Here is a 27311-nt window from a genome sequence, read left to right on the forward strand (position 1 = left end):
CTATGCAGAAATATTTAATTCGGAATTATTAATTTGGAATGGAAAATGTCATGTAAACGTAGTCACTGTCTCAAGCACACAATCCTCTTTCAGATAGAACATTTGTTCAACCCTGCTCTGAATTGATGAGCAGAACGTCAAGATCCACCATTAGGGGTGATTGTAGTCTCCCAATCCGACGAACTGCTTTTGCTCAGTCAGCCTTCTCCTTCAGGACTTCATTTGGCTCCCTATTCCAATGTCTTCAAATTCAAACATATTTTAATTTAGACATATTTTATTCATCATGAGTTTGCTGTGAGTCTGTTGCTGTCCAATTGCTTAATTGTTTGTCTGTTGCTCCCCATTGTCAACATAAATGGTCATGAATTGCTTCAAATTACTGCTATCTCAAAGTTATTTTCATTGTTGGCCCAGTGTTGGGGGTTTCGAGTGGGGGGGGTTCGAAACCCCTCGAACCCCCCCTGGCTACGGGCCTGAAAACATGGAATAGTCTACCCAGTAACCTAAAAAGTATTAGCCTACTGATTATCAGGCCTTCTCAAGGGATGTGAAAAAATGGATATTAACCAACCAGTCTTGTCAACATTAATCATATGTTTTTTCATTCAAAATATGACTCATACTGAATTCCATTTTAATGTGTGTGTGTGTGTGTGTGTGTGTGTGTGTGTGTGTGTGTGTGTGTGTGTGTGTGTGTGTGTGTGTGTGTGTGTGTGTGTGTGCTTGACCCATGGGCTATGGATGTGCTTACTTGTTTATATCTTGTTTATGTTATTGTATTCTAATATTTGTTTTACCTGTCCAGGGACTGCAGATGGAAATTAGCTATATAGCTATAATCTGGCACGAGCCATCTTTTTACTTCTGTAATCAATGTGTATTGTGCATGGTCCCTGTTGAACTAAACTAAATAAACTAAACTAAGCTAAACTAATATGACTCTGGAGTTAGTCTGTCATGTCATTTGTGTTCTTTTCCCCAAACTGGGTGTAATCTTTTTTGAACTCAGGGTTGGTGGGTTGACTTGTAAAAGACCTAGGCTAAGAGTGTGTCAGACAGACATGTAATGTATTTCTTATACACCCCACACCACTTGTCTTCTCTTCACCCGGATGGACCATACGATGGCCAGATGTTATTTAATGTTATTTGGGGCATTTTTAGAGTCTACGATGTTATGTTTCTTTTGAAGCCATATCAGTCACTTGTTGCTTTGTTGTTCAGAACCCCACTGAGTGCATTAGATTGTAACATCATCTCCATGAGCACTTAGATTAAAAAATGATGTCATTTTTCTTATCTGGCTTTCTTTACAGCACTTAATCGTGCTACAAAAGCATCGTTTTTATACATACTTTTCTTTATATTTTATTTTTATTTATTTTTATTATTGCTTCAACAAGGAATGCTCAATTTCGTTGAGCTCGTCATAACAAATAAAATTCTATATGTTAGGTGTGGCTTTGTTCACAGGATAACGACTCCTCACGAGATGAATTTTGTGACCTGTATTTTTCATACCTCTGGTAACCAGAAACAGGCTGTATTTAAAGACACAAACATAATGTGATAGTAGGCTATACAATAAAATAAATGCTGTGGCAACAGAGTTGAGTTTGTTTTCAAAGTTATTTTATTCGTGCATATCACCTCAGACCTGTTTGGGACATCAGGCATGCCCACCTCCAAAGCATTGGAGTTTATAGACACGCCATCATTGTTAAACAGTGCAGAGGGATGCCAGGCAGGGTGGTATGGTATGGTGCCACCTCCATTTAGAAGGTCAGAGATGGCCCTTTAAGAAAGGGTGCCAGCTTCACCTGAGGAAGGGGGGCATGCTGTAACTGCACCTGACACGCACGACACATGCTGACCTGTGGGACAAAGTCGTTTTAATCATTATTACTACTGCAATTGTAGGCTATTCATTTTAAATAGAGGTGACATTGGACATGATAAATATTAGGCTACATATGAACATGCCAATCACAGTGAGAGTTGTAAGTGTGGGTATACAGTGGATTTCAATTTGGTCATGATTTGATTAAATGAGTCGCTCTTGATACTTACTGGGCTTTTCATTTGAACTTGCAAGGTGCGCCTTCGCAGATGAAGTGCAACAAGCAGACAGCCTATCTCCGATGTAAGATATGGCTGCGTTTGTCACAGAAGAGGGTTTAAGACGGCATTATAGGTTTGTCGTTATAATGCAAACAACTGCTGAACGATGCCCTTCAAAAGGCCTGTCTGTAAGTGGTTGAAATTTCATTTGAAATTTTAAGTAATTGAATTGAACCTGTAAAGTGATCGGACTAGTGTCAAGTTACCAGCCATGGAGTGGCACGAATAATGTCTTGAAATGTTTAGGCTATTTGAGGAAAATACAGTAGCCTAGCTATCTAAATGCCATACCACAAATTCCATGATAAACAAGTAGCCTAGTCGGTATAAACCCATTGTGTAGTTCAGTTTTAACCGCCTGCTGGTGTTCAAAAAAGCAAAACTGTGTCTTACCACTGAATATGAGTCAGCACAACATTTCCAAATTCAGGTTGCTTCGTTGAGTCTTCACGACTCTTAGTTAGCGAGTTTCTATTTAGTACAAGATGGAAGTGCGCTGGTTGTTATTGCTTATAATAAACCCATATTCACACCGCCTAGCGCAGAAGCCTGTTATGATGTGCAACGGACGCCAATGACGACCAGCATCCAGTCGACCTATCCTCGACCAGGTCTGCAGCTCATCCATGAGGTCTGCTCATCCATGATGCACATGGGAACGTTTGGCAGCAATTTTAGTTTTGTTTTTTACTAGGTCTAAATCAAAAGTGTAGTAGGCTAATATTACACACAAACACATGGGATTTTATAAAATAAAATATAATATAGGCTACTATAATATAGGCCTATATAATAAAATATTATATTAATATTACTCTAGTAGGCTAATCACTCCATCTTGTGGACCATGTCCGGTCTATGAATGTGGGCGTGGAAATGGCCTCAGGAGACCTCCTCTAGTGTCTGCCAAGGCCCATGAGTGATGTGGAGATGTGGCCAGATGATTCCAGAGTAAGGCTGGGAATTTACAACAACCTCAATATGCAGCAGGATATACATATGGATACAGGAGTGTGATACGATACACATTGCGATACATGATGTGAAATGATTTTTCTTATGCTGATATCAATAGAATGTCAGAATGCAGTGCAGTTACAACTGTAATGCTGCCTCTAAAAGTTTAGCTCTACTGGTAATATGTTTTACTCCTAAGGGTATTGTACATCGGTGGACTTTGTTCTACTGACTAGGCTGGGTATTGGGGGGGGGAAACCCTAAATGTATCACGATACGACGTATTGTAATGGCCCAATACAATTGTCATGACAATTTTTGTGCACTCCCCTATTCCAGAATGGAGATGTGTTCAGGAAACATTGCAGTGTAAGGACGCATTACTGCACGGGCCGACCGGGCTCAGGCCCAGGGGCCCATGAGTCAAGGGGACCCTGGAGCCCCAGCCTCTATATGTATTCTCTCATACTGCATTAAAATTCCACTGTTACCAACTGTAGTTTTCAAGTTTTGGCAAAGGACGCGCTCAACTTCTTGGAAAAACGAAAGTCTTTGGGTGCGAGATAAAAAGTATCAACTTAAGGAAGAAAAATCCGCACTCACAAAACTGCGTCTCATTATTTATTTATATTACCACCATGTCCAAAAAGCAAACGCGTTTCGGCTATCAAGCCTTCATCAGTGCGTGGTCATCTACCAACTGTAGTTTCAAATCTACTCAGGGGACAAACCCCTGAACTCCCAACAACACATGGTCTCTATCATATGACCTAAAAACCCTACAGCTTTTTGTAACACCCATGAAGGGGCCTTTCTTGTTGTCTGGCCCAGGGGCCCATGGAGTAATATTCCGTCCCAGTTCGAGTGGAGGACGGAGGAAACTAGCAGGCTTACGTGGAGAATGAGGAGAAGAGAGGGAGCTGGGAGGGAGGGCTAAAGTGTATCTGGCCTCCTGCCAAAGGTGCTGGCCCTGCCTGCAGGCCTTCAAGCACATCCTAGGTGTGTGTGTGAAACTAGGTGTGTGTGTGTGTGTGTGTGTGTGTGTGTGTGTGTGTGTGTGTGTGTGTGTGTGTGTGTGTGTGTGTGTGTGTGTGTGTGTGTGTGTGTGTGTGTGTGTGTACACTGTTGACACTGTTGCTGTCGACCACTGTTGCTGTCACCTACACCTGCCAAAGACCAGACTGGTGTAAATGTTGTGTATAATACACTGGGAGCAGCAACAGTGTGCGGACGTTTTTTCTTCTTCTTTTGTTTTATCACGTTTAGTCTGGCACCTGTTTTACCTGGATGTGTGTGCATTCCAAATGCTAAATGGCACACACACACACACACACACACACACACACACACACACACACACACACACACACACACACACACACACACACACACACACACACACACACACACACACACACTAGCTACCTTTAGGTACTTGACACCTGAATTTGACACTTTTTGGTACCTACAAAGAAGAGATTTGGATGTTAAAAATCTGATGTGTTGCACATCACAACATGAGCCCCATTCTTGCCTCCTCAGCGAAAAACCACAGCCGGAACAGTCACCTATATTAGCCTACCCAAACCAATAGGCTAAAGATAACCTCTGATACCCATTTGCAACTGTGTACATTATGTTATAAGGTTACTGTTACTGTTAGTATTTTTCATACGATTTGATGCTGTACTTCCTCTTTGCATGCATTTTGAATGACAAGCATGCATGCCACCAACACAATTTGCAACAATAGGCGACCTTAAAAGTAAAGCATTATACACTTAGCCTATAGGTCTCAAAGATGCATTTGTTACTATTCTCTTCTCTCTCGCCCCCCCCTCCCCTCTGTGTGTGTGTGTGTGTGTGTGTGTGTGTGTGTGTGTGTGTGTGTGTGTGTGTGTGTGTGTGTGTGTGTGTGTGTGTGTGTGTGTGTGTGTGTGTGTGTGTGTGTGTGTGTTTGGAGCGCGCGCGCGCGCGTGTGTTTCCTTTCTTTTTTGTAATGCCCAATGTAAAACATTTCATCTCACACAGATGTGTCAGGGCGCTACTGTAATTCCTCTGATCAGCGTCTTTGTTACTGTAATCGACTTTTAGTGTCTGAATGACCTGAAATAGAGCTAATTTCAGAACCGCTGTGTGACGGAATGATGCTCATTATCACCTGTCAGGTTAAATTACAAAATAATCTTTGCTAATAGAGATTCTCCACTTTAATGATTGGTTTGTATACATTTCGTGGTCTCGAATCGGAGTGCAAAATAGGTCAACCTACTGCACTCGATGGGCATTATCCAATGTTATCCTCAATTCACACAGCCTGACCCAGTACACTCGGAGTCGTCACACCCATAGAGACAGTCGTGTAACAGATTGTTGTTGACATTTTGCAGGAGAGCTAGCCAGCCGATGCTAGCCTCTACTCCGTCTCGGTAAACACAGCAATTGGGCAGGTAGGTTACGTTTGGAGAGTTTGTTTTGTGATATCATATTATGACCAAACAGCATGGTAACCCTTCTATCTTGACCGCACACAAGGACAAAATGGCATACTTGTGTCTAAATAATGTATCTTGTTAACAGCTAACATTACCCATCATTTGAGGGGGGACCCATTAGCAATGCTAACATTAGCTGTTCTGTTAAAAGTTTGAAAGCTAACAGGTCTCACAACTCATCTCATATGCCATAATAATGGATGACAACAGGAGCACACTCAGTAGAGAAGGCTAAATGCATGGCCATTGTCATGCATTTTAAGCAATGGAACTGGTATGAACCTCCACTGTCTTAGGCAGATTGACATGTACGCTACGGTCACTAATGGCTAGCGTTGTTTTCCAGCTAGTTATCGTTGACGATGAAGCTTATGAGAAAACAACATTTGGTCCCTCAACGAAGAGGTGCTGAAATGTTAGTTGACTCGCCTGTCCAGTGGGTTGTGTTGAAGTGCACTGACAAATTGGCGACTTTGAGGACGGGCCTTTGAATCAACGTCTTTCTCTTCTTTCTTAGGATGTATGGCCAAAAATGCAATGAGCTGTGGGATTTTTGCAAAGCTGGTTAGCCAGCTAGCTAGCAGGTGAACGTGTAACTTGATAGTCAAAGCCAACTAGCCGGGTGATCAGAGGAAGATTCTTTTGAAGTTAGCAGACGTTTTGTTGGATTGACATGCTTGCATGGTGTACTTGTACACAGGCGTTGAGTAAAGAGCTTTCAACACAGCTCGAAAGAAATGTTTATTTGGTGGGATAAATAGAAGAGGGCTTTCCCCCTGCGCTGTATGTGTTTGACAGGACACACAGTTGGACCACCAACCCTCCGCTTAAATTAGCAGCGTGGTGTGGTCACAAGTTCACCACCACTCTCAGCTGTCATGGCTAATTCTGGGGAAGGGAAAAGCTACTTCAAAACCGTAGTTGAAGATTTTTTGCCAAAAGAAAGAGCGCGCGCGCGAGATAGTGAAACGCCCACATTGTCAGTAACGTCATGACTTGAAGTTAATCTAATGAAGTTAAATAAGTAGGTCAGTGCAATGTGTCAAAAACACAAGTGAAGCTGGCAAGCATGTTTAGAAATCTCCCAGTGCCTGGCCGTACTGCTGTGTTAGACAAGCTCTGTACAGATGCTGTTCCAATGCTGCCATTATGTCTGTGTACCCAGGATGTTGTACTACATTATGTAGTCAACTGAAAATGAAGTGAAAACAAATGTCAGTATCCTTTACTTTAGTGTCAACTACTTGCACAGACTTTGCGGTCTTAAAGCAGAGTACAAAATATTGTTATTACCTTACCCCGTCTGGATGTCTCTGTTTGGCTGGCTGGCTGCCTTCAGTGTTTTTGAGGTTGCCTGCGCGTGGCACCAAACAAACACCCAATATCATGTACAGCATCTAGCATTGGCCAGGGGGCCACGTTGTTGACAGCTTGCCATCTCTGATTACTCTAGTTTGTTATTGTGCCTGGTTATGTGTTGCCAGGATGCCAGGATGGCGGACATCCCTGCCCTGCCGGACAGCCTGGTGCTGGAGATCTTCCTGCATCTGCCCCACACTGCCGTGCTGAGTGCCAGCCTCGCCTGCCGTCAGTGGCTGGCCGTGTCCCGCGACGAGTTCCTGTGGAGGGAGCTCTTCTACAGCTACTACCGTATCCCCCGCGCCGTTCCCAGGCACCCAGGTACACGAGAACAAAATGATGGTCATGGGGGGTTCTTCCAAATGTAACGGATGCCAACTAGCGGAGTTTCGCCATTGAACGCGTTAGTAAACCTCCCTCTTGAAGCCTCATTCAGTATCGGTAGCATTGAGCTTTGGGTCTGGAGCTTTAGCTCAGTGGTATGGTGCTGTAGCCTCGCGAGCCATCCTACGTACTTCCGCCAAAGGATTGGCTCCACTACTGTAGTCTGGCCGTGCTTCTCTGTGGAGTGCCTGGAGCAGTAGAATTTTGATCGCAACGCCCCCCCAGAAAACAGCCAATAATCGAACACGCCCCCCACGTGGGGACGAAAGGGGGAGGACGCTCGTGACAATGACGTACACATCTGCGCCAGAGCCATTGGTCTGCGCTATGTTGCTGTTGAGTAACTGCCAGCGATTGGGTGAGAGGTGTCCAATAATTTCGAACCATAACTGAGAGCAAACTTCCTGCTTCCTACAATCGCTTCAGAGCAAACAAATGCCAGACCATAAATACGAAATGAAATGGTAGTATTATGGGATGGTCAGTACCAGGCTAATGGTGCTGTGCCTCCCATGCTCGAACTCAAGTGTTGAGTGGTAGGTGGCGGGTTCGAGCTCAGAGTGGCGAACTAGCGCAGATCACCTTGGTTACACAAGGCTATTTATTGATGGCGTCTAGGACTGTTCAACTAATGTCTAATTTTTGGGACAAATAAAGTTTTCTGAAATGAACTGTGTGTGTGTGTGTGTGTGTGTGTGTGTGTGTGTGTGTGTGTGTGTGTGTGTGTGTGTGTGTGTGTGTTGTCCCCCATAGCGGCCGTGTCCTGGTACAGGGAGTTCAAGCGCCTGTACGACTGTATTCCGTGTGTGGAGGTCCAGACACTGAGGGAACACCATGACCAGGTGCTGCACCTGGCCTTCTCCCACCGCGGACAACGCTTCTCCTCCTGCTCCAAAGACTGCACTGTCAAGGTAGGTAGCAGGGATTAAAGTTTTCCGTCGCTATGACGGATTTCCGTCAATTGGATTTTCGTTTGGACGGATTTCCGTCCTTATAGTATAATTCATGTCAATTAATTTACAATTTTTACTTTACAACTGAACTCAAATCGAGAGCACTCCTGGTCATGAGAAGGGGAGAGAGGTGCTTGGTGTACGGATTTAGTTATACACTTCACCACCGGTGGTGTCATAACAGATTCACTCAGTAGTTTTGAGCCATCCCCTGTTCTTCTTCTTCTTCTTCAAAAAAAAAAAGTAGCATACACGAGCTGTCAACAATTCGGTTGCGGCGCTGCGCGAGAGATTTAAATAAAACAAATAGCCAACATTGTTGCTGATGGCAGAAAAGAAAAGAAAATAAGTGTAATACTATGTCTTTAAACTGCAATGTCAATCATTAAACGAGTTGGACTGATATTCCAATATGGGCTAATAATGCATATGCATGGAATGCATAGCTGGAAGAAGGTAGGACGTACGTTTCCATCATCATTGCACCTGCCGTGGCAGATAGTTAGAAAAAAATAATAGTTTACTTCGACTGCGCATGATGTCCTTTTCATGAAGGGTTTTCCTTTTAAGCATTGTGACTTTTACTAACATTATTCATAGTCAATGGGACGGCTTCATTGGCAGCTAGCTAGGATATACCATGCGTAATAGGCTACCATGCTTTCATACTCCGCGTTTGACTCTAGTTGTCTTTCTGACAACGGATAATTCACAGTCTCATCTGTAATCGTAGCATATTAATTTTGTTGTTGCCGATATATATTTAAGAAATAAGTTAAAAATGGGTTGCATTTTACAGGGGTCACGGATGCTATCCCTGGCAGAGCCAATATTTTATGCCGCGTCTTGTTCTGGGAAGCAGTGTTCTGATGGGTGGACTCATGGTCAATAAATGCCGTTTCGGTGTTTGTTTCACTTTCAAGGCTTGTTGTAGGCTACTGTGTGATGCTAATTTTGCTAACTGGAATAGTGTGCAGCAACAGTTGTGTATGTGCTTGTTTTTGAGTGGCTCAACGTCTGTGCCCATCTTCTCGGACTATAGCTTCGTTTGAGTTCAGTTATTTGCGCACTGCGCACTCAGGACTGATAGGTGGGTGATTTGTCTTGATTCGAGCGGAAAGTTGCGCGACAAGCTTGGGAAAATGTGTTACATTGTTAACAACAATAGACGTATGTCTGTGACTGTGTCGTGTCTGCTTGCGTCGTGTCAGCTTGTAGGAGAGAACACGAGTGCGTGTAGGAATCGGGGACGTTTTGGTAAGCGTCTGCCTGGCACCGCACATCGAGAAGCAAAAAAAAGTACCGGACGGTAGCCATAGGTTTTCAAAACGGTAGAACACAAGGGGTAGACTACCGCACCCTGTTTGTAAACAACAACAAGTTATTTGTAACAGGGTGAATAGTGAAAAACATTAAAATAACCAACAACTAGTTTGTCCCTCTGATTGCTATGACCAGTGCATTTCTTTAAATGTCAGAAACACAACTGCAAGCAATGCGCACCAGTGCTTTCACCAGAACAGTGTTTGCCCATTCTGATGTGAAAGACAAAATATAGCTTACTACTACAAAAAAACATAACGGGATCACTGTATCAACGCATTGCAATTCCAATTCATTAATGTGATATCAGCTAGACCATTTTGAAGCAATACTCATTGTGAATCCATTCTGCATAATGTTGTGAACAATTCATAAACAATAGGTAGAAATAAGAGGAAATAACCAAAATAGACCTGCCCCCTTTCCCTCTTTCCTTTAAAAAAAATAAATAAATTAGAAATTGACATCTGTAAACATAGCATTGTAGGCCTACATCTACAGGTACATTCATACTGAGTGTGTATATAGGCCTACTGAGTGTATAATGAATATTCATTGTTAATGTGAAGTGTTAAGTTTTATGTTGGTTGAAGTTCTGATTTTGTGGCACTTTTTGGTATTACTGACGCCTTCAAGACATAGGCCTATTCTGCTCTAGGCGACTGCCCTTTCTGCCTATGCCTAGTGCTGGCTCTGGCACCATTCCTTGCATAAAACCAGTGTATGTTTTGTTATGAGGGCAGAGCCTGGCTACATTGGTTTTCGTTGGGTTACGGAGTGATACTCAATCGGGTGCATAACCGGTAAAAAAGTTCAGTCAGATGACTTTTTTTTGCTTTAATCCCTGAGGTAGTGCTGAGGCACACACACACACACACACACACACACACACACACACACACACACACACACACACACACACACACACACACACACACACAGTCTAGGAAGATAGACCACTTAAGTGACATGGTCACAATAGGTAGACTCAGCAACACTCACTTGATTAGCCAACGGCACCACCAACGTTGGTAGAGTTGACAGCACATGACTCAGTTACTACTATAAGACCAACCCAAAGATGGTAGGTCTGCCTAAATGATTACGTCTATGTGAGCCATAGTTTTTCAATGCCGCAGGGTTTGTACATAGATGAAGGGAACAGGCAATAGATGGACCAGTGGTTCCCAACCTTTTTCTTAAGAGACCCATGTTTTTACTATTGTAAGCTTTGGTGACCCAACCACGCGAGCGCCCGTAGGAGACAGTCACAAGATGCCCTCTGTTTCCTGGGAAAACTAATTTTAGTTAGGCCTATTTTATTCCTCAATTCGTCTATGGTCAAATATAGAATATATGTTTAATGTAGCACTTACAATTTGCTGCTTCTCTGCATTTATTAGTTAAATGCTTTGTCAATTCTAACTCAACATGGGCTATATATGTTTCAAATGAAACCCCTTAAAATCAAGAGGGCTCTGCGACCCCCTGTGGATCTTTGGCGACCCATAAGTTGGGTCCCGACCCATAGGTTGGGAACCACTGATATAGACCATCTGATTTCAGTCTTCTTGCAAATGAGTCATAGCACTGAGCGTTATTGAGAAGGACAGTTAATGGTAGCGCCATTTTCAAGAAATAAATGGTGTTGAACATATCCTTGGCATCGCTTGGTAAAATGCCTAGCATTAATCATGGAGGGATATGGCTTTTGGACATCAACATACAGTAACATCACTGGTCTGGAATACCTAACTGCTTATGTGTTCTATCAGCACCATCTGGATACTGCATGAAATGTCTGTAAAAATTCCACAACATTTTATAACCGTACAGCTTAGATAATCATAAACATTTGGGATGAATATTTATTCCATATATTATTTTTGACTTTGCAGTTTAGTGGGTTTTGAACCTTTTTCTTTCACCAAATGTACAGTACATTGATTGAAAAAAAAGATGAAGACCCCTCTGGAAAATTTTCTCATCATAAAACCACTCGTATCTAATTTTTGACTAGAGTATAAAATAATTATTTTCTCATTAAAATAATCTGTACCTGGTAATTTTGCCAGCACTGATGGATAATCTCTCTCTCTCTCTCTCTCCCTCTCTCTCTCCCCTCTCCAAGCTATGGGATACGGAGCGGTCAGACGGCACTATCGCCCTGGTGCACAGCTCCAGTATGCGCCAGTACAACTGGGGCTACACACAGTTCTCACAGTTCAACGCTGACGACACCCTGCTGCTGGTGTCGGGGGTCTACCTGGGCCCCCACCACTCCTCCTCGGGGGAGATCGCCGTCATAAGCCTGGGTAAGGAGCCTGCTCTCTCATGTCATTCCTACACTCTCAGCCTTGTCTGACTGGATGGGACACTTGTTATGATGGCACATCTGTGTTACGTTTTGAGTTGATTTTCTGTTGCCACAGACACACTCTCTATCTCTGTCCCTGTCCCTGTCCCTGTCTGTCTTTCTCTGTCTCTCTGTCTCTCTCTCTCTCTCTCTCTCTCTCTCTCTCTCTCTCTCTCTCTTTCTCTTTCTCTTTCTCTCTCTCTCTCTCTCTCTCTCTCTCTCTCTCTCTCTCTCTCTCTCTCTCTCTGGGCTAATCTCAATTAATTCTGTTTTTCTCGTTCTCCTCCTTTGGACTCTGTCTGTATCTCCTCTTTTATCTGCCTCTTTTATCCACTTTTCCTCATCTATGTGTGATGATGGCCTTGGTGGTATTCTATTTCATTACATGTCAAAGACTTACCAGCACATGACCCTTAATAAAGATGAGACATGGCCGGGTTCAAGCAATAAAAATATATTGCTTGAAAAAATATAACTTGTGCAGCACAAGAGTCACTGTAAATTATGATCTTTGTTCAGATTATTCCTGTAGGAACAATTCAGTATTAAAGGAATAATTTAAGAGAGGACTAATGACTGAGGCACTCTATGCTTAAGTCTTTTTAACCACATATGTAGATGTGGTTACCATACGTACTGTAGATGTAGAATGTAAATGAAGCGGTCATTCAAATAGCAGCCTTTTCTCTGATTTCATTGTCTCTTTCATGCTTGCAATAGCTAAGATATACATAATGCATCGTGTTGGATATGTTTTGAAAAGAAAGAAAGATTAAGCAGTCCTGCTGCACGCAGAATCTGAACACAGCACTGTGCATTACAAAATGTTGGTTAAGTTAATATGTCTATGTGCGTGCATATGTTCCCTCCCATTGCAGAAAATTACACACTTTTGTCCCGGGTGCGGAACAAGCCCTATGATGTTTTTGGCTGCTGGCTGAACGAGACGCATCTGATCTCTGGAAATCTACACTGGATAGGAAACCTGACCTCCTGCTCCGTCCTCTGGCTCAACAAGGCCTTCCAGGTCTGTACCTTTAGGCACACGCGCACACACACACACACACACACACACACACACACACACACACACACACACACACACACACACACACACACACACACACACACACACACACACACACACACACACACACACACAGAAATAATTGCACACATGAATACACATGTGAACAAAATCTATGTGCATCCTTAAAACGCTCCCGTAAAAAATACCAAATTGGGGTATATTTCTGTTCTTTGCACATACAGGCATTTCTGTAACTCACAAACAGCATAGTCGGCAAACGATTGAATAGCAGTCACCTACCCTAACCCTGAGTCCTATATACACTCCATACTGCCTCCCCACTTTTCAGGCCGAAAACTTAAGCACAGAGATGTACAGGGGTTAGACAAAAAAACAAACACCTGTCATTTTAGTGTGAGAGGTTTCATGGCTAAATTGGACCAGCCTGGTTGCACATAGCACCAGAGTGTGAAGATTCAATTAACAGGGTAAGAACCAGGGCTGATAGTGTTCAGGCTCCATGCCTGATTTCAGGCTTGACAGAGTTTGCAAAAATAAAAACATTGATAATAATTAGCCATTAGGTTATTCTTATATCAGAAAGTGTTACAGGTTCAGGGTTTTCTTCTAATATCAGGCTTGAATAATGGTCATACACATAACAGGCTATTAAATGTTTGAATAATGTGTCAAAATAGGCCTACGTTATTTCACTATGCAGTAACTTGTCGTCGTCGTTAGAGCAGGGAAAAAAGTTCAGGCTCAGAATTTTTTTTTACTATCACCCCTGAAGAACACAGTTTTGCTCAAAATATTACAATGCATACACTATTATGAGATGCAGATCAGAGTTCAAAAGTGGACAAATTGTAGGTGCACGTCTTGCTGTCGACCAGGTCAACAAGTCTTTGTGATGTATCAAGAGCCACAGTATCCAGGGAAATATCAGCATACCACCAAGAAGAACAAACCACATCCTACAGGATTAACTGTTGGCGTGAGAGGAAGCTATCTGAAAGAGACAAGACAGGTGCTAGCCCTGGCAGAATTAAATGTGCACCTCAACTCTCCTATTTTTACCAGAACTGTCCATTTGGAGCTCCACAGGGTCAATATACACGTCCGGGTATATATTATTGTGGTCTAAAACCAGGTGTTTCAGTTTTTTGTGTAACACCTGTAATTGGGCAATGCAGGACGTTTTTCAGCACTTCATTCAGTACAGTAGGCACTGAATTGTACAGTGCAGAGAATTTCTTCATACTCATCACTGTGCTCCATGTTTCCATGTCCTGTCCCTGAATTTGGCCATTAGAGGGCGACAGTACGTGGCGTGTTCTTGTACAGCACTTCATGTGCTTGTATTGTTCTCTCTCTTTGCTGTTCATTCACTCTCATACTGGGGGTCTTAATCGGAGCATACATGAGCTTGTGTCTATTTTTTTAATTCAAAAACCTATGCTTAAAGCAGCAGTCAAATTTCCACTGACTGTCAACAGGTCCTGTTGACTTACATTGGTGGATGCAAAATGCACTGTGAGAGGACCGCCGGCTCCGTTGCCTCGGCCAAACGTTCAGAATTTTCGACTTTGAGTTGCGGTGGATCCGTTTGCCACTCAGAGCGCATCTACATGAAAATACAACACCCGCTCTGCCAGACACTCTTTCCGACATCCGTCAGCGCAGGGTTGTAGTGAATGTAGGTTTAGTGCTGCCTCACTTGCCTATCTTATTCACACAGTGAATACAAATGATAATGTAAACAATCCTCCCTCTCCCTCATGGCCAGGATGTGGAGTCGGAGAACGTGAACGTGGTGAAGCGCCTCTTCAAGATCCAGAACATCAACGCCAGCACCATCCGCACCGTCATGGTGGCCCACTGCCGGCGGCACGACACGCCCGACCTCCTGCTGGACTACGAGGCGCAGTCGCAGGCGCGCCGCAGCCAGGCCCAGGCCGGAGGCCAGCCGGCGCAACACCACCAGCCCATGCTGTTCGACCTGGGAACCACCGACAGCGAGGAGGAGGACGAGGAGGGGTTCGAGGAGCTGGAGCTGGAGCCGCAGGTGGCTCACCTGCCCCAGGCAGCCAAGTACGGCCCGCTGGACCACGTCATCCAGGTGAGGGGGGTGGAGTGGCGAGGACTGGGGTCAGGCCAAGTAGGGCGATGGGGGATTTTAACAAATCCAGGAGGCTTCACACTGCCCATTTACGTTTGTTGATGGGAAAACGAGCATCCTCCGAGCTCAAATGTTAGACATATAAGGCAATATCTTGTACAGGACTGGGAAGAGGTCTGACCCGTACCCCAGGCCAAACACAGTGAATGTTGTGAGTTTGCAATGGAGCATCACTGTCATCTCTGTCTGTCTGTCTGTCTGTCTGTCTGTCTGTCTGTCTGTCTGTCAGGGCCGATGTGGTGTGGTGGAGGAGCGTGAGCTGGAGACGAGGATAGCCATGTTGATGGGTAAGAACCACACCAAGACCGCGGACCCCTCCTCCCTGCTCTCTACCAGTGGGGGCGGAGACACAGAGGACAAGACCTACCTGCTCTTCACCACCGGCAGCCTTACCTACTCCCCACATCAGATAGGTACGTACAATACACACACCCCCGCACTATACTCCATTTATTCTCAACCTCAGGACTCCGAAGGTCTCCTAAAGGGGCGTTCACCTGACATAAAGTGGATACCGGAAAAGAACTAGAATGACTTATCTCTGTCTATAATATCTCTGAGTTAGGTGTGTGCCCAAGGCAAACTTCCCTGTCCTCCTTCTACATCCGATAGATCTGTACCAAAGGTGCATGGTACCTACCCCCCCAATCAGAAAGGTGTGTATCTGTGTGTATCAAGATGTGCGTTTGCATTGATGTCACCCCTCTCCTCGTCTCTGCAGGCATCAAGCGCATCATGCCCGATCAGATGACGACATGTGGGCCCGTGCTGGGAGAGGAGCGCAGCACCGACGAGTTCTTTGACTCTCTGGACCACGTCATCGACATCCACGGCCACATCATTGGCATGGGGCTGTCCCCCGACCACAGGTGCGTAGCCTACCCACCGGCCCTGGGACTCACCTCTCACACCTGATGCACATCGCTGCCTATTAAAAAGTGGTTATAAATAGGTTGACTGGCTCATATACATTATATGAATAGTGCCAGTCTTAGTGGGAGTGTGGCTGCATGCATCAAATTGGGCTTCATCAAGGCCCATGCTTAGTGCTGTTAACTAAACTCAACTTTGTCACCTCAAGTTAACTTAACTCATTTCATCAACAACCTTACGATAGGGACACATAGGAGGCGAAGCGGGCGAAGCGAAGAGAGGCGAAATTCAACCGTCATCAGGACGTCGAATGGAATGGAACAGTTATGTTGTTGGTTTGATTGGCTCCTCAATTCGCTCCTCATTTGCATAACATTAAACTTTCTTTAATAATTTCGCTTCGCTTCGCTCCTGTTCGCTTGCCTTCGCCTCTCTCATAGGAATGAATGGCGAAGTTGGCTTCGCTTGGCCAAATTCGCGTCTATGTGTCCCTACTGTTAGGTGATGAACACTAACTCCTCCATCAGTGAAAGGCAGGGAAGGAAACAAAGAGATCAAATGAATTAATGATTTTATTTGTTACTCAGATCTTAATAAAGCAAGACACAGTTTTCGTCCAAGTACTGTACCTACTGCAACTGATACTGTTCAAATTAAATTGCAAGACATACACATCTGATTTATCAATTTGCAAATGCTATAAAAGTGCAAATGCATTGACTGATCTGGAAGCCACCTTGTAACTTTCTTAATGTTTCTTTTGTAGTATCAGTTGTAACTAGTTTCTAAATGAGTCCTTCCCTTTGTACTTTTGGAGGAACAAACCTGCGTTTCAACTCCCCCTTGTGGGGGAATATATTCACTCCCCAGACATGATAAAAAGTCCCGCCACAGTAGTTTCACATGCACTGGAACAGACTTGTGGTTCCATACTAGAGGTGTTTTGGTTGTGCCTTATGTGCAGATGACTCATGGCTTACACAGTGATGCTATTATGGAGCTCAAGAAGACAACACAAGAACTTCCCTCTAGGGAATTGCCTTGGCAAAGATGGTTATCAGTAACCTAAAACCGCAACTTCTGTTTGCATTACGGAGTCCTCTCTGGCTAAGTATTTGTCTTTTATTGTGGTTATCACTGTTGTATTTTTAACCTGAGGGTTTCCCCTGTCTGCAGCGAGGTACTGGTAGTCATGGTGATTGCTTGGAAAACAGCCAGGCAGGCAAGTCATTGTTTCCAGGAGGGTGGTGTAGGTTTTTGTGACTTTTGGGTTTGTCGTGGCGACATAACAACAAGGGAAATACCCTTTGACACCCATGCATGTGAGTGTTTTTTATCTATTTTTAGGACTGGCAAGAGTAGGTCTGTGTAATGACACCCATGCACCGCCCATGCACATGGCTTTGTTTATATTTATAGGACTGATGTAATGATGAGTCACCTTTTCTTGTGACTGTTGAAAGCATGGTCTTGTTTATATTTGTATGGCTTGCTGCATGTGACTAAGACTATGTAACGAGCCACGACAAAACACTGGCAGATAATGTGTCTTGTGATCTACAATAGTCATCGGTCGGTCACATGCTACTGAGGTGATAGTTTTCACTGAGTTGGATTGCCACCTGTTGAACTGTTTTGATTAGATGTCCAAAGTAGAGATGCACCGGATCCTGATTTTTAGGATCCTGCCGGATACCGGATCTACTGCTTAAGATCCTGCCGGATCCGGAACCGGATACCGGATCCTACGAAAGGGTTGAAACACATAGCCTACTCACACACGTGGACCCTTTTTATCATGTTGGCTCAAACTATTTTGACTGAAAAGCCTCGGCTACCGGATCCTGAATCCTGGAACCGGATCCGGATCCTGTGAAAAACCCTATTATCCTGCCGGATCCGGAACCGGCTCTTGAATCCGGTGCATCTCTAGTCCAAAGTAGACCAAAGATATGAAACATGGAAGAAGAATTTGATATATTTGAGTAATTTTGTTGAAAAATTGAAAAAGTGGGCATTTGACACTGAGGTCTTGAAACAAAGTTCTTCACATTCCAATTCAATGCCCATTCTTCTGAAAGTCTGCCATGTTGATGTGTTGTGAGCAAAGATTACTCAATACTCACAGAGGCATGGTAAGGCAGATTTTTTTTTTTTTTTTTGGAGGAAAGGGATTGTTGAAAACAAAGGCAAGGCAGAGAAAATCTGCCAAGGAGATTTCAAAAAGAAATCATGTTGGCTCAAACTATTTTGACTGAAAAGCCTCGGCTACCGGATCCTGAATCCTGGAACCGGATCCGGATCCTGTGAAAAACCCTATTATCCTGCCGGATCCGGAACCGGCTCTTGAATCCGGTGCATCTCTAGTCCAAAGTAGACCAAAGATATGAAACATGGAAGAAGAATTTGATATATTTGAGTAATTTTGTTGAAAAATTGAAAAAGTGGGCATTTGACACTGAGGTCTTGAAACAAAGTTCTTCACATTCCAAAGGAGGAAAAGGATTGTTGAAAACCAAGGCAAGGCATAGAAAATCTGCAAAGGAGATTTCAGAAAGAAGTATTCCAAATATAAAGTATACAGTAAATATCAATGCCAAGAGCTCTGTTTTCAAGAAAATCTTTATTTTGATCTTCATGCAGTCATGATCATTCACCAATGGGCGATTGTCCCAGAGGCTTTGCGTGCACCAATTGGCCTCAGGGGTTGCTGTTGTTGCTGTGGCGTTACCCTGAGTTCACCCCTGCACCACGGTGAGGCCCAGTCGCTACTGAGGGGAGTGCTGCCAGCAGCCGCAGCATCCCTAGGTGCTCCGACTTCGCAGGGGAACTTGGAATAGATATTTGGTCCAGGAAGACAGATGCTGAGCTGAGGCACTCAAGGTTGCAATTTTTTTACTTTTTTATTTGGCTACAATGCCTACGCGTTTCGGCCCTTATGGCCTTAGGGCGTACATCGTCATGCGCCCTGAAGAAGGCCATAAGGGCCGAAACGCGTAGGCATTGTAGCCAAATAAAAAAGTAAAAAAATTGCAACCTTGAGTGCCTCAGCATCTGTCTTCCTGCACCAAGTTTGAGAGCCCCTACACTGATGAGCACCAAGGAAAAAAGGTGAAGACCCAGAAGCACTCCAATTACCTGCGTGTGTTTGGAATAGATATTATCAGGGGGATTTGTAGCACTGTCTGTCATCTCCAGATCTAACGCTTAATTTACAGTATGTTTTCTGATCTAGCAGGATGCTGCAAGAGACAACCGTGTGCTTTTAACCAGTTTCTTAGTTGAAGTTACTAACATGATGGCCATGTTTTTATCTCGCTTAGTAACGCTTAGTAACTGGTTGTTGTAGTAGATGAGAGACTTCTGTAGGTAGCCATGTTGTTTTACTCAGGTATGGGTGAAATATTTTTTTGGGTGGGTTCAGACATTAGGTGGAGTAACGGCATTTCATAAGTAATTGGTGATTGATGTGCATGATCACTGCAGTATGTAATGTTGGTGGCAAAGTGCTTTTTCCTCAGGTACCTGTATGTAAACAACAGGGTGTGGATATTGTAGTAAGTGTATGGAGTAGCGTAGGCGGCCATGTTTGTTTCCTCAGGTCATAGCAGACCTTGTTGTATAGCCGTACATGATCGTTTCCATATAGTTATGTTGGTGTCCATGTTGTTTTTGTTTTCCTCATGTACCTGCACGTGAACAGCAGGTTGTGATTATTGTAATAAGACCATGGTCTAGGCCAGTGGTTCCCAACCAGGGGTACGTGTACCACTAGGGGTACGCGAGCACACTGCAGGGGGTACTTGGAAAAAATGTAATTTTAACAAATGCATGGAGCATAGTCATGCTGCAATAGAAAAAGTGATGTGAAACATGAGTTAGGGGGTACTCATGACGCAACAAAAAGGCTTAGGGGGTACATGACACAAAAAAGGTTGGGAAACACTGGTCTAGGCTATTGTGTATTGGCCAGCCATGGCCTAATGGTTTGGGCATTGGTATTTAGGTCAGAAGGTTGCAGGTTCAAACCTCTCCCTACACCTCCATACATGACTGAAGTGCCCTTGTGCAAGGCACCTAACCCCACATTGCTCCAGGGACTGCAACCAATACCCTGTAAATATCTGTAATTGCCTTAAAGAAGAAATGAAACGAATATTAATGGTTGGAATTTTACAGTTTGTGCTGCATATTACAAAAGTTCCAAGCTTTTTGATTAAAACAAGATATTGTGTGTGCAATAATTTATCTGGGAAATCATGTTAAAACGTGCTCAAAATGAGCAATATTTTGTCCAGTAGTGCGAATTTATTGTCTTATGCGTGACGTCATAAGGTTGACACAGTCCAACTCCGAACCCACAAAGTTATAGTAATCAATGGCGGCGTAGTAAATCAAAGCACAGGGGAAAATATTGTGTTCGTGGCGGTCCAAATGGTACAGGTTGCAACAAGTACAAGCTTCACTGAAGGCATCTCTCTGCACAAGTGTCTTTAAGTCAAAATTACTGGAACTGTTGCTGACAAGGAGAAGGCAAAACAACGCTGATCGTGTAGGAGGCATCGGCTTTTGAAGTGACCTATCAATGTTAAACTCCGGGCGTTTTCCACCCTTGTTGTTTACCTTAAAAAATCTGGAGACCGTGGACATGGTTGGAAATACACTCCTAGGCTACCACAAGCAGTGTCTATGGATAGCAGGTGTGCTGACGGATATCTCTAGCTCGAGTGCGACCACGGGTGAGTCTGGCCGACAGCCACTTAGCAGGATAGCAGCATGCTAAAGATGCTATTCCTCTCTGCCATTGTAGCACCCTAGTACTAAGGGTCCTCGGTCAATGCGCTGCGGGTCGAGGTGTTTCGTTACGACTCCATGGCCGTCGGTCGTGGAGTTATTGCTTTATATGCAACGAAATCGCCCCAGCATCCGAGCACGAACATCTGTGTTGTGTAGTTATGACTCTATCCATGGCCGGCGGTCGTGCAGTTCTTGTGTTATGCAACAACAGCCCCTACGAACATCTGTGTCAAAATATACCTACCGACTTCCAAATTGTCGCATAATGATGGGTATAACGCCATTGTTTATTAAGATTACATTAAAACCATGCTATTGAGCTACTTAAGCATACGTTTTTAAAGTAGCTGATAGTGCAATTTCGCTAGGTTTCAACATGTCAAAGACAGAGTGCAGCAGCCAAAGCATCGTCCCCCCCTTGTCACGTTGCCATAAACAAAAAAAACAAGTATGCCGCGCTGGTTGATCGATAAGTTGTCGGCATAATAATTGAGATAACGCCATTGTTTAATAAGATTTTAAAGCTGGCTTTCAAAGTGCCACTTCGGTTTCAACCTGTCAAAGACAGCGCGGAATGTCACATGATCTGAGAAACCGGCAGCTGGCTGGCACCCTAACATGCTCCCATATTTTCCAGTTTACCACAGCACATACAGCCTACACTAATAGTGTCATATGATTGATAATATCTTAATAATGATCAGCGTGTAGCCTTCGTGTAGCCTAGTAGGAGCGCGGTGCTGTTTTGTGCCCGTCGATCCTGTGCCGAATATGGCATATCTTTCCAACCCATATGGCATATGGTGGTGCATCATCAAAGAAAAGTCTACTCGGCTTATTTGTGAGGCTTATATTCAACGTGAGTTTTTTTCACATAATGTTAGAGGTGTGTTCTTTCGACATGTCGATATTTGTATCTCAATGTTGGTTCCTTTATGAGATATGGGTCCTTCAAATGTATGATATTTCCGCAGCCAACCATACTCGCAAAAAGAGGGTGTCAACCGCATGACGTCACGCCCCTGTAAATATTGTCGCACCAAAGGCACGGTTTTAAGTTGCCGTTTCAACAAGTTATGTCCGGAAAAATTATTTAAAGTTGGATTGATGATTTAGAAATAGGCCCAATATTTAATGTGAATAATAGATGAATATTCGTTTCATTTCTTCTTTAAGCATAATCCAAGTGTAATGTAATGTGTGTGTTTTCCTCAGGTACCTGTATGTGAACAGCAGGGCGTGGCCGGCGGGCTGCAAGATCTCGGACCCCATGTCGCCACCGCCCATCGCCGAGGAGATCGACCTGCACGTCATCGACCTGAAGAGCCTGCGCGAGGAGAGGCGGAGCCTCCGGGCCCACCGCGCCTTCACGCCCAACGACGAGTGCTTCTTCATCTTCCTCGACGTCAGCCGAGACTTTGTCGCCAGGTAACCGCCACTTCTCTCCCTGTGTGTGTGTTTGTCTGTTAGTGTGTGTGCTGCTATCTCTACTACCCCAGTGTGTTTGTGTGTGAGTGCTTTGGGAGTATGTGTCACATCTCCCCTGAGCCTTATTCCCTTGTTACGAGTGTGTGTTTCCTGGTAACTAAGAGGCTGGGCTGAAAATGCAGGGCTGACATCAGATGTGATGCTTAGAGGTACATTTATTCAACATTTGCTTGTCACAACTATGAAACTTTTTGATGATTTCAGATTATGTCATATAAATATTTTTACTGATTTTTGTCCTGTATGCATATGTAAATCCCTGTCTGTGTGGATGTGTCTGTTTTTGTATGTGGGTCCATGGTCAGGTCATCTAATGGCCATACATTATTTACTGTAGTAATTGGTAATACATGTACTGCAATGAATATGCTTATTAGATAATCCAGTAAAAGCAAAAGCAAAAAAACAAATCCGGTAGTGGCATTGGCTGTGGTTGCACTACACTGACGTGTGCTACTACTGAAACGTCATTGACCCATGTGTGTTTGTGTTTTCTGTGCAGCGGTGCGGAGGATAAGCACGGCTACATCTGGGACCGGCACTACAACATCTGCCTGGCCAAGCTGGCGCACACGGACGTGGTGAACTCAGTGGCCTTCAGCCCCGCCGACCAGGAGCTGCTGCTGTCGGCCAGCGACGACTCCACCATCAAGGTGTGGCGCTCGCCCCGCATGGTACGCCTGGCCGCCGCCCCACCACGCGCCTCCCGCACCGGCCGCAACCTGCTCGCCTCGCTGCTCGGCCGCCGCAGCAACCACAACAACAACAGCGCGCCCCCCAACCTCAACGGACGTCCCTGACGACCAGGCAAGACGAGATGCGCCCGTCCTGTCTCCCATCCCGGCCTGAGAGGGTGGAGGGGTGGAGTGGAGATTTAGCCCTCGCGTTACAGGACAAGGTGGGGAGAACATCACCACCACCATCTATCGCGGGGATTTGTTTGGTTCCATATGGCTGCCTTTAAACCCACCAATACCCCACCCTTCCTGGCCCTTCCCTTCCCTTCCCAGCTTCCTCTGTCAACATCTATGGGCACGTTCTTGACCACACATTCTGTGCAAATCTGTGCAGAAAGTCCTGACCAGAATGCATTATGAATTGCATTGTGGGCAGTGCATTGTATCATGGACGAAGTGAATGCCTCCCCACCCCAATTCTCTCTCAAAAGGCTCATGGGAACTTGAAGGGTCACGCAATCTTGAACTGAAGTTACTGGTGCGGGGGCCAACCAGGGGGTGGACAGGAGACATCAGTCGAAGCAACGTTGACCTAAAAATAAGCAATCCCACTGGGCTCCCTGCTAAGGAAAACGGGCCTCCATCCAGGGATGCTTTTACCCGACGGAAGGACGTTCTCATGGAGTGTTCCTCATGGAAGTACGTTCTCGTGCAAAAAGAGCATGATTTCAGAAGTACGATGTCATGGATGTTGCGTTTCCTCCGTTTTTTTTTTTTCTCTATCTTTTTTAAAAATATGCTGTCAGGAAAGGATGAATCAGGTGCTCTGTCCAAACGGCAGATCAAGTTTCCAGGCGTGAAGAGGAGGGGAGAGATGAGATGATAAACGTATGCAAAGGAGGAGCGAAATGGTAACAAAGATGAAGAAAAAGCCTGGATGGAGGCTGAACACGTGTGCCGAATCACTTAGTGTGTCTTCACGTCTGCAGGTTTGAAGCCCCCCCCCTTCACTACTATCCAGCCATCCAGTGTTGACCTCCAATTAACACGTGCACGTGTGCATGAATGTACATGACAACTGTTACTCCTTCAGGTTTGGTTTGGTTTTGTGGGCTATTGTCCCTTTTTTTTGTTTGTTTGTTTGTTTCATTTGTTTCTTATTCTGCAATTTGTGTGAGCAAAAGGAAACCACACACAGGTCTCAGGAGAGGGGAAAAGGCCAGGATACAATATAGGTGTAGCATCATAGACTACCGAGTTTTAAATGTCTTAGCTGAAAGGTACAAGAATCTACATGACCCCCAACAAGAACAAGCTACAAGAAGCTGCTCAACCCTACAAGAGTAAAGGCTCCAATTATCTACAACAATCCCTTTACCTCTGATTTCTCTTCTGAAATCTACAAAAAAATTCTACTTGATCCTACAGCATCAGTAAGCTTCAAGTGACACAAATCTACTGAACCTCACACGAGTAAGCTTACTTCTTTCAGTTTCCCCTTCACATTTGCTATGCCTCAAAGTTCTCAAAACAAGTTCTCAGCAACAGCATTCATTAGTTTTACAATCCCAGTGCCTCATATTCCAAGTATTACCTATCCAATTCAGCCAAGTGATAGCCTAGTTAAAGGGTCACTTGCTTGAATTGGACAGGCAAAAACAGGCCATTTTGGATCATGTGGCACTGGATTGTTAAGTAATGAGACCATGTTGCCCATCACTGTTGGGATAAAAGCTCACTGGTTTCAGTTTTGATTTTACTCAGTGGAAAACACAATCCATGGGCTGTGTTCTCTCTGAAAGCAATCTTTTGATGTCTTGGCCTTTATGTTTCATTGTGTGGACAGCAGAAAAACTAGCCACAGGCCACAGTGAGTGGTACACTGTTTTCTTGTCATTATAATTTATTTGTGTCTCTCTGCGAACAAGTTTACGCCTCAAAAACATTTGACAAAAGGCTTAATTTTTTCAATTTCTCTCTCATGCTAATGTTTATCATTTCTCAGTGAACGGTAAATGATCAACCCATCTGTTATCTCTCGGAAAACAATCTTGCTTGTTTCAGTTTTAACTTTTTGACTTTTACTTTGCATCATTGTTTGCCTGAATAGACAGTATAAAAGCTACAAACTCGTACTGTGACTGAGCATTACTGTGTCATTAACACTATTCTCTTAATTGCTAAGTCTGTACTTTCCAACCCCAGTCTTGTTCTTGTACTGAAAAGCCCCCTACCCATCATTTAGACGTAGCCCAGGGTAGTGAAATGGTCCTGTTTTTTTATTTTTTAAAAATAATAATTAAAGAGCATGCTGTTATTCCCTTGCTATGTACAATGGAGGCTTTTTTGGACATTGTGACCTCTGACTTCAATTATTGCTAATTTCTGTAATTTTAAACAAAAATAATCCACATGTTTAAACTTGCACAAAAGTGCATAGATTTTTGTCCTTTAAAAAAAAGGAAAAAGAATGCTGGTGTTTACAATTTCACCTTCCCCTGTCATTGGCTAGATGTTTTGTAACAGAATAAACGTTTAAAGAGAATGAAAGAAAATAAATAGAGAGGTAAACTTGACTGAAATAGCTGGGTTGTGATTGGCACTTGTGTAGTGTGTATCCTGTTGGTTCATGTTGTTGCGGAGGAGTTTGTGGCTGACAGTGCAATTATACAATTAAAAATGGACCTCTTCATTATCCCTTAATTGATTGAGCCATGATCTTTCTCCTCTGTGCTTTTTAGTGATTTCACTCTTTTGTTTGTTTCCTTTGTTTTTCCTTTTTGTGTTCTTCTGTAGCATGTCTGTGGCCATGTTTCAAAATGAAACGCTCACTCGTTCACTACACAAGTCACAGTAAAACCCTATGTGTGGAATACGGATATGTGTGGAATGTTTGTCACATTCTAACCAGTGACTATACTTGTTGATGGTTAGAATGAATGAACAGAAATGTGTATGTGCATAGTCTACCAAACATAGGGTATGAATGGTCCTATAAGTTGTGAGTCGTATTGGTTTGCTTCTTCCATGGGGCAGGACGTCTAGTGAAAGAGTGAGCATTTCAGATTCAGGCCTGTTATTAATGTCTTGCACAGAGCCCTCCCTGCTGACCTGCATCATCTTCTCCATCACTGTCCAGCAAACGGAGAGAGAGAGGCCTGTATGGTGTTGGAAATCTTTTTGGAAAAAAATAAACTTTTGACTTTTATCTCATTCCCTGTGTGACTTGTAAAATCATCGAACCATACAATAACAACAAACACGGCATACACAGAAGAGCTCATCTGGGAGAATTCATTTGTTATTTGTTGATTTTGGAGCTTTCTGGAGTTACCCACACCTTACCTATAGCAAGTCCAGGCTCGCACAAGATACTGTGACCAGAGTTTAAATTGGCCTGGGGCCCTCTGCCCTCCCTGTATTAAGTACAGTATCTTTCACCCTTTGAAAATGCATTTATTTACCCACAATCCACTCCTCACAGACATTGTTGTTGGTCTTAGCCTTTAAACCTGAACTCTGTCCAAAACCCAGGATGACCCCAAAGTCCAACATTATCCAAATGGGCCCAAGACCTTTTTTTGTCACCTTCACAGCATACACGTGGCACCATCCACCACACATGCATCCACACAACCTTTATGTCTAGTAAATGGGTAAATAGAATAGAAATTAGATAGAAATTTAATTCAATTTTAATTCAAATAAAACATAGGCAAACACAATAACTACTGTAGACACGCTGGATACATCCATTAATTTGTCTTGCAAAATATGCTGATCATGCAGTTTCATAAAGATCACAAACATCATAAAATGATCACAAGCAGCATCACAAAGATCAAACAGTTTGCTTTGAGCTGAAGTAGAGGTGGACAGCATATATTAACCCATTTTAGGGAAAAGTTGCTCTCTCCCTATTAAAACCTAAATATCTCAGCCTCCGAAGCACATAAAAACGTGACATAAGTTGAATTTAAACGCTGGAACCTTCATTTTGCACTAGAATGTGTTTATTTTTAATAAAACAGCTCAGATCTCAATAACCTTAATTCAGTGGATATGTCGCATCAGGACACACTGGGTTAAAGGCACCAGTAAATAGGTACAATACCACACCATGCATACATGTGTGTGTGTGTGTATGTGTGTGTGTTTGCACTCTCATGTGAACCCTGGATTATTGGCACCGAAAGGCATCCTGGTGTATGAATGTGGAAATGTGTGTATTTTGAAAGTGCTTTGAGTCAGCTTCACAGTTGTGATTCTGTGCTATATGAATACATGTTGTTCAAATATATTTGAAATACATT

At 43.7% G+C, this 27311-nt stretch overlaps 1 protein-coding gene and 1 long non-coding RNA gene across 3 annotated transcripts; one reads left to right on the forward strand and one right to left on the reverse strand.

The window, feature by feature from the left end:
* Positions 1-1619: 1619 nt before the first annotated feature.
* Positions 1620-2700, reverse strand: LOC134458823 (uncharacterized). The gene is made up of 3 exons (XR_010036652.1): positions 2518-2700; positions 2074-2157; positions 1620-1877 (listed from the first exon to the last, which is right to left on the reverse strand). It is a non-coding gene; the product is annotated as an uncharacterized LOC134458823 (long non-coding RNA).
* Positions 2701-5401: 2701 nt separating this feature from the next.
* Positions 5402-26211, forward strand: fbxw5 (F-box and WD repeat domain containing 5). 2 transcript variants are annotated; one of them, XM_063210073.1, is made up of 10 exons: positions 5402-5531; positions 7061-7256; positions 8073-8230; positions 11727-11910; positions 12830-12978; positions 14771-15103; positions 15393-15576; positions 15885-16032; positions 22049-22261; positions 22824-26211. In XM_063210073.1, exons 2-10 carry the CDS (start codon positions 7070-7072, stop codon positions 23119-23121), a joined length of 1854 nt encoding a protein of 617 aa, XP_063066143.1. In that variant the 5' UTR covers positions 5402-5531; positions 7061-7069; the 3' UTR covers positions 23122-26211. The 2 variants fall into 2 exon arrangements, with proteins under 2 accessions (XP_063066143.1, XP_063066142.1); XM_063210072.1 differs by lacking the exon at positions 5402-5531 and having other exon boundaries at positions 6877-7256.
* Positions 26212-27311: the final 1100 nt, after the last annotated feature.

Source organism: Engraulis encrasicolus, chromosome 11, assembly GCF_034702125.1.
Source record: "Engraulis encrasicolus isolate BLACKSEA-1 chromosome 11, IST_EnEncr_1.0, whole genome shotgun sequence".
In the NCBI taxonomy this organism is placed as follows: Eukaryota; Metazoa; Chordata; class Actinopteri; order Clupeiformes; family Engraulidae; genus Engraulis; species Engraulis encrasicolus.

Excerpts from the sequence above, each read along its gene's own strand:
- fbxw5 (XM_063210072.1), top strand. The coding sequence starts at position 7,049 with ATGTGTTGCCAGGATGCCAGGATGGCGGACATCCCTGCCCTGCCGGAC. Across the intron at positions 8,231-11,726 it reads CCAAAGACTGCACTGTCAAG|CTATGGGATACGGAGCGGTC; the intron begins GTAGGTAGCAGG and ends CCCCTCTCCAAG. Across the intron at positions 22,262-22,823 it reads AGCCGAGACTTTGTCGCCAG|CGGTGCGGAGGATAAGCACG; the intron begins GTAACCGCCACT and ends TTTTCTGTGCAG.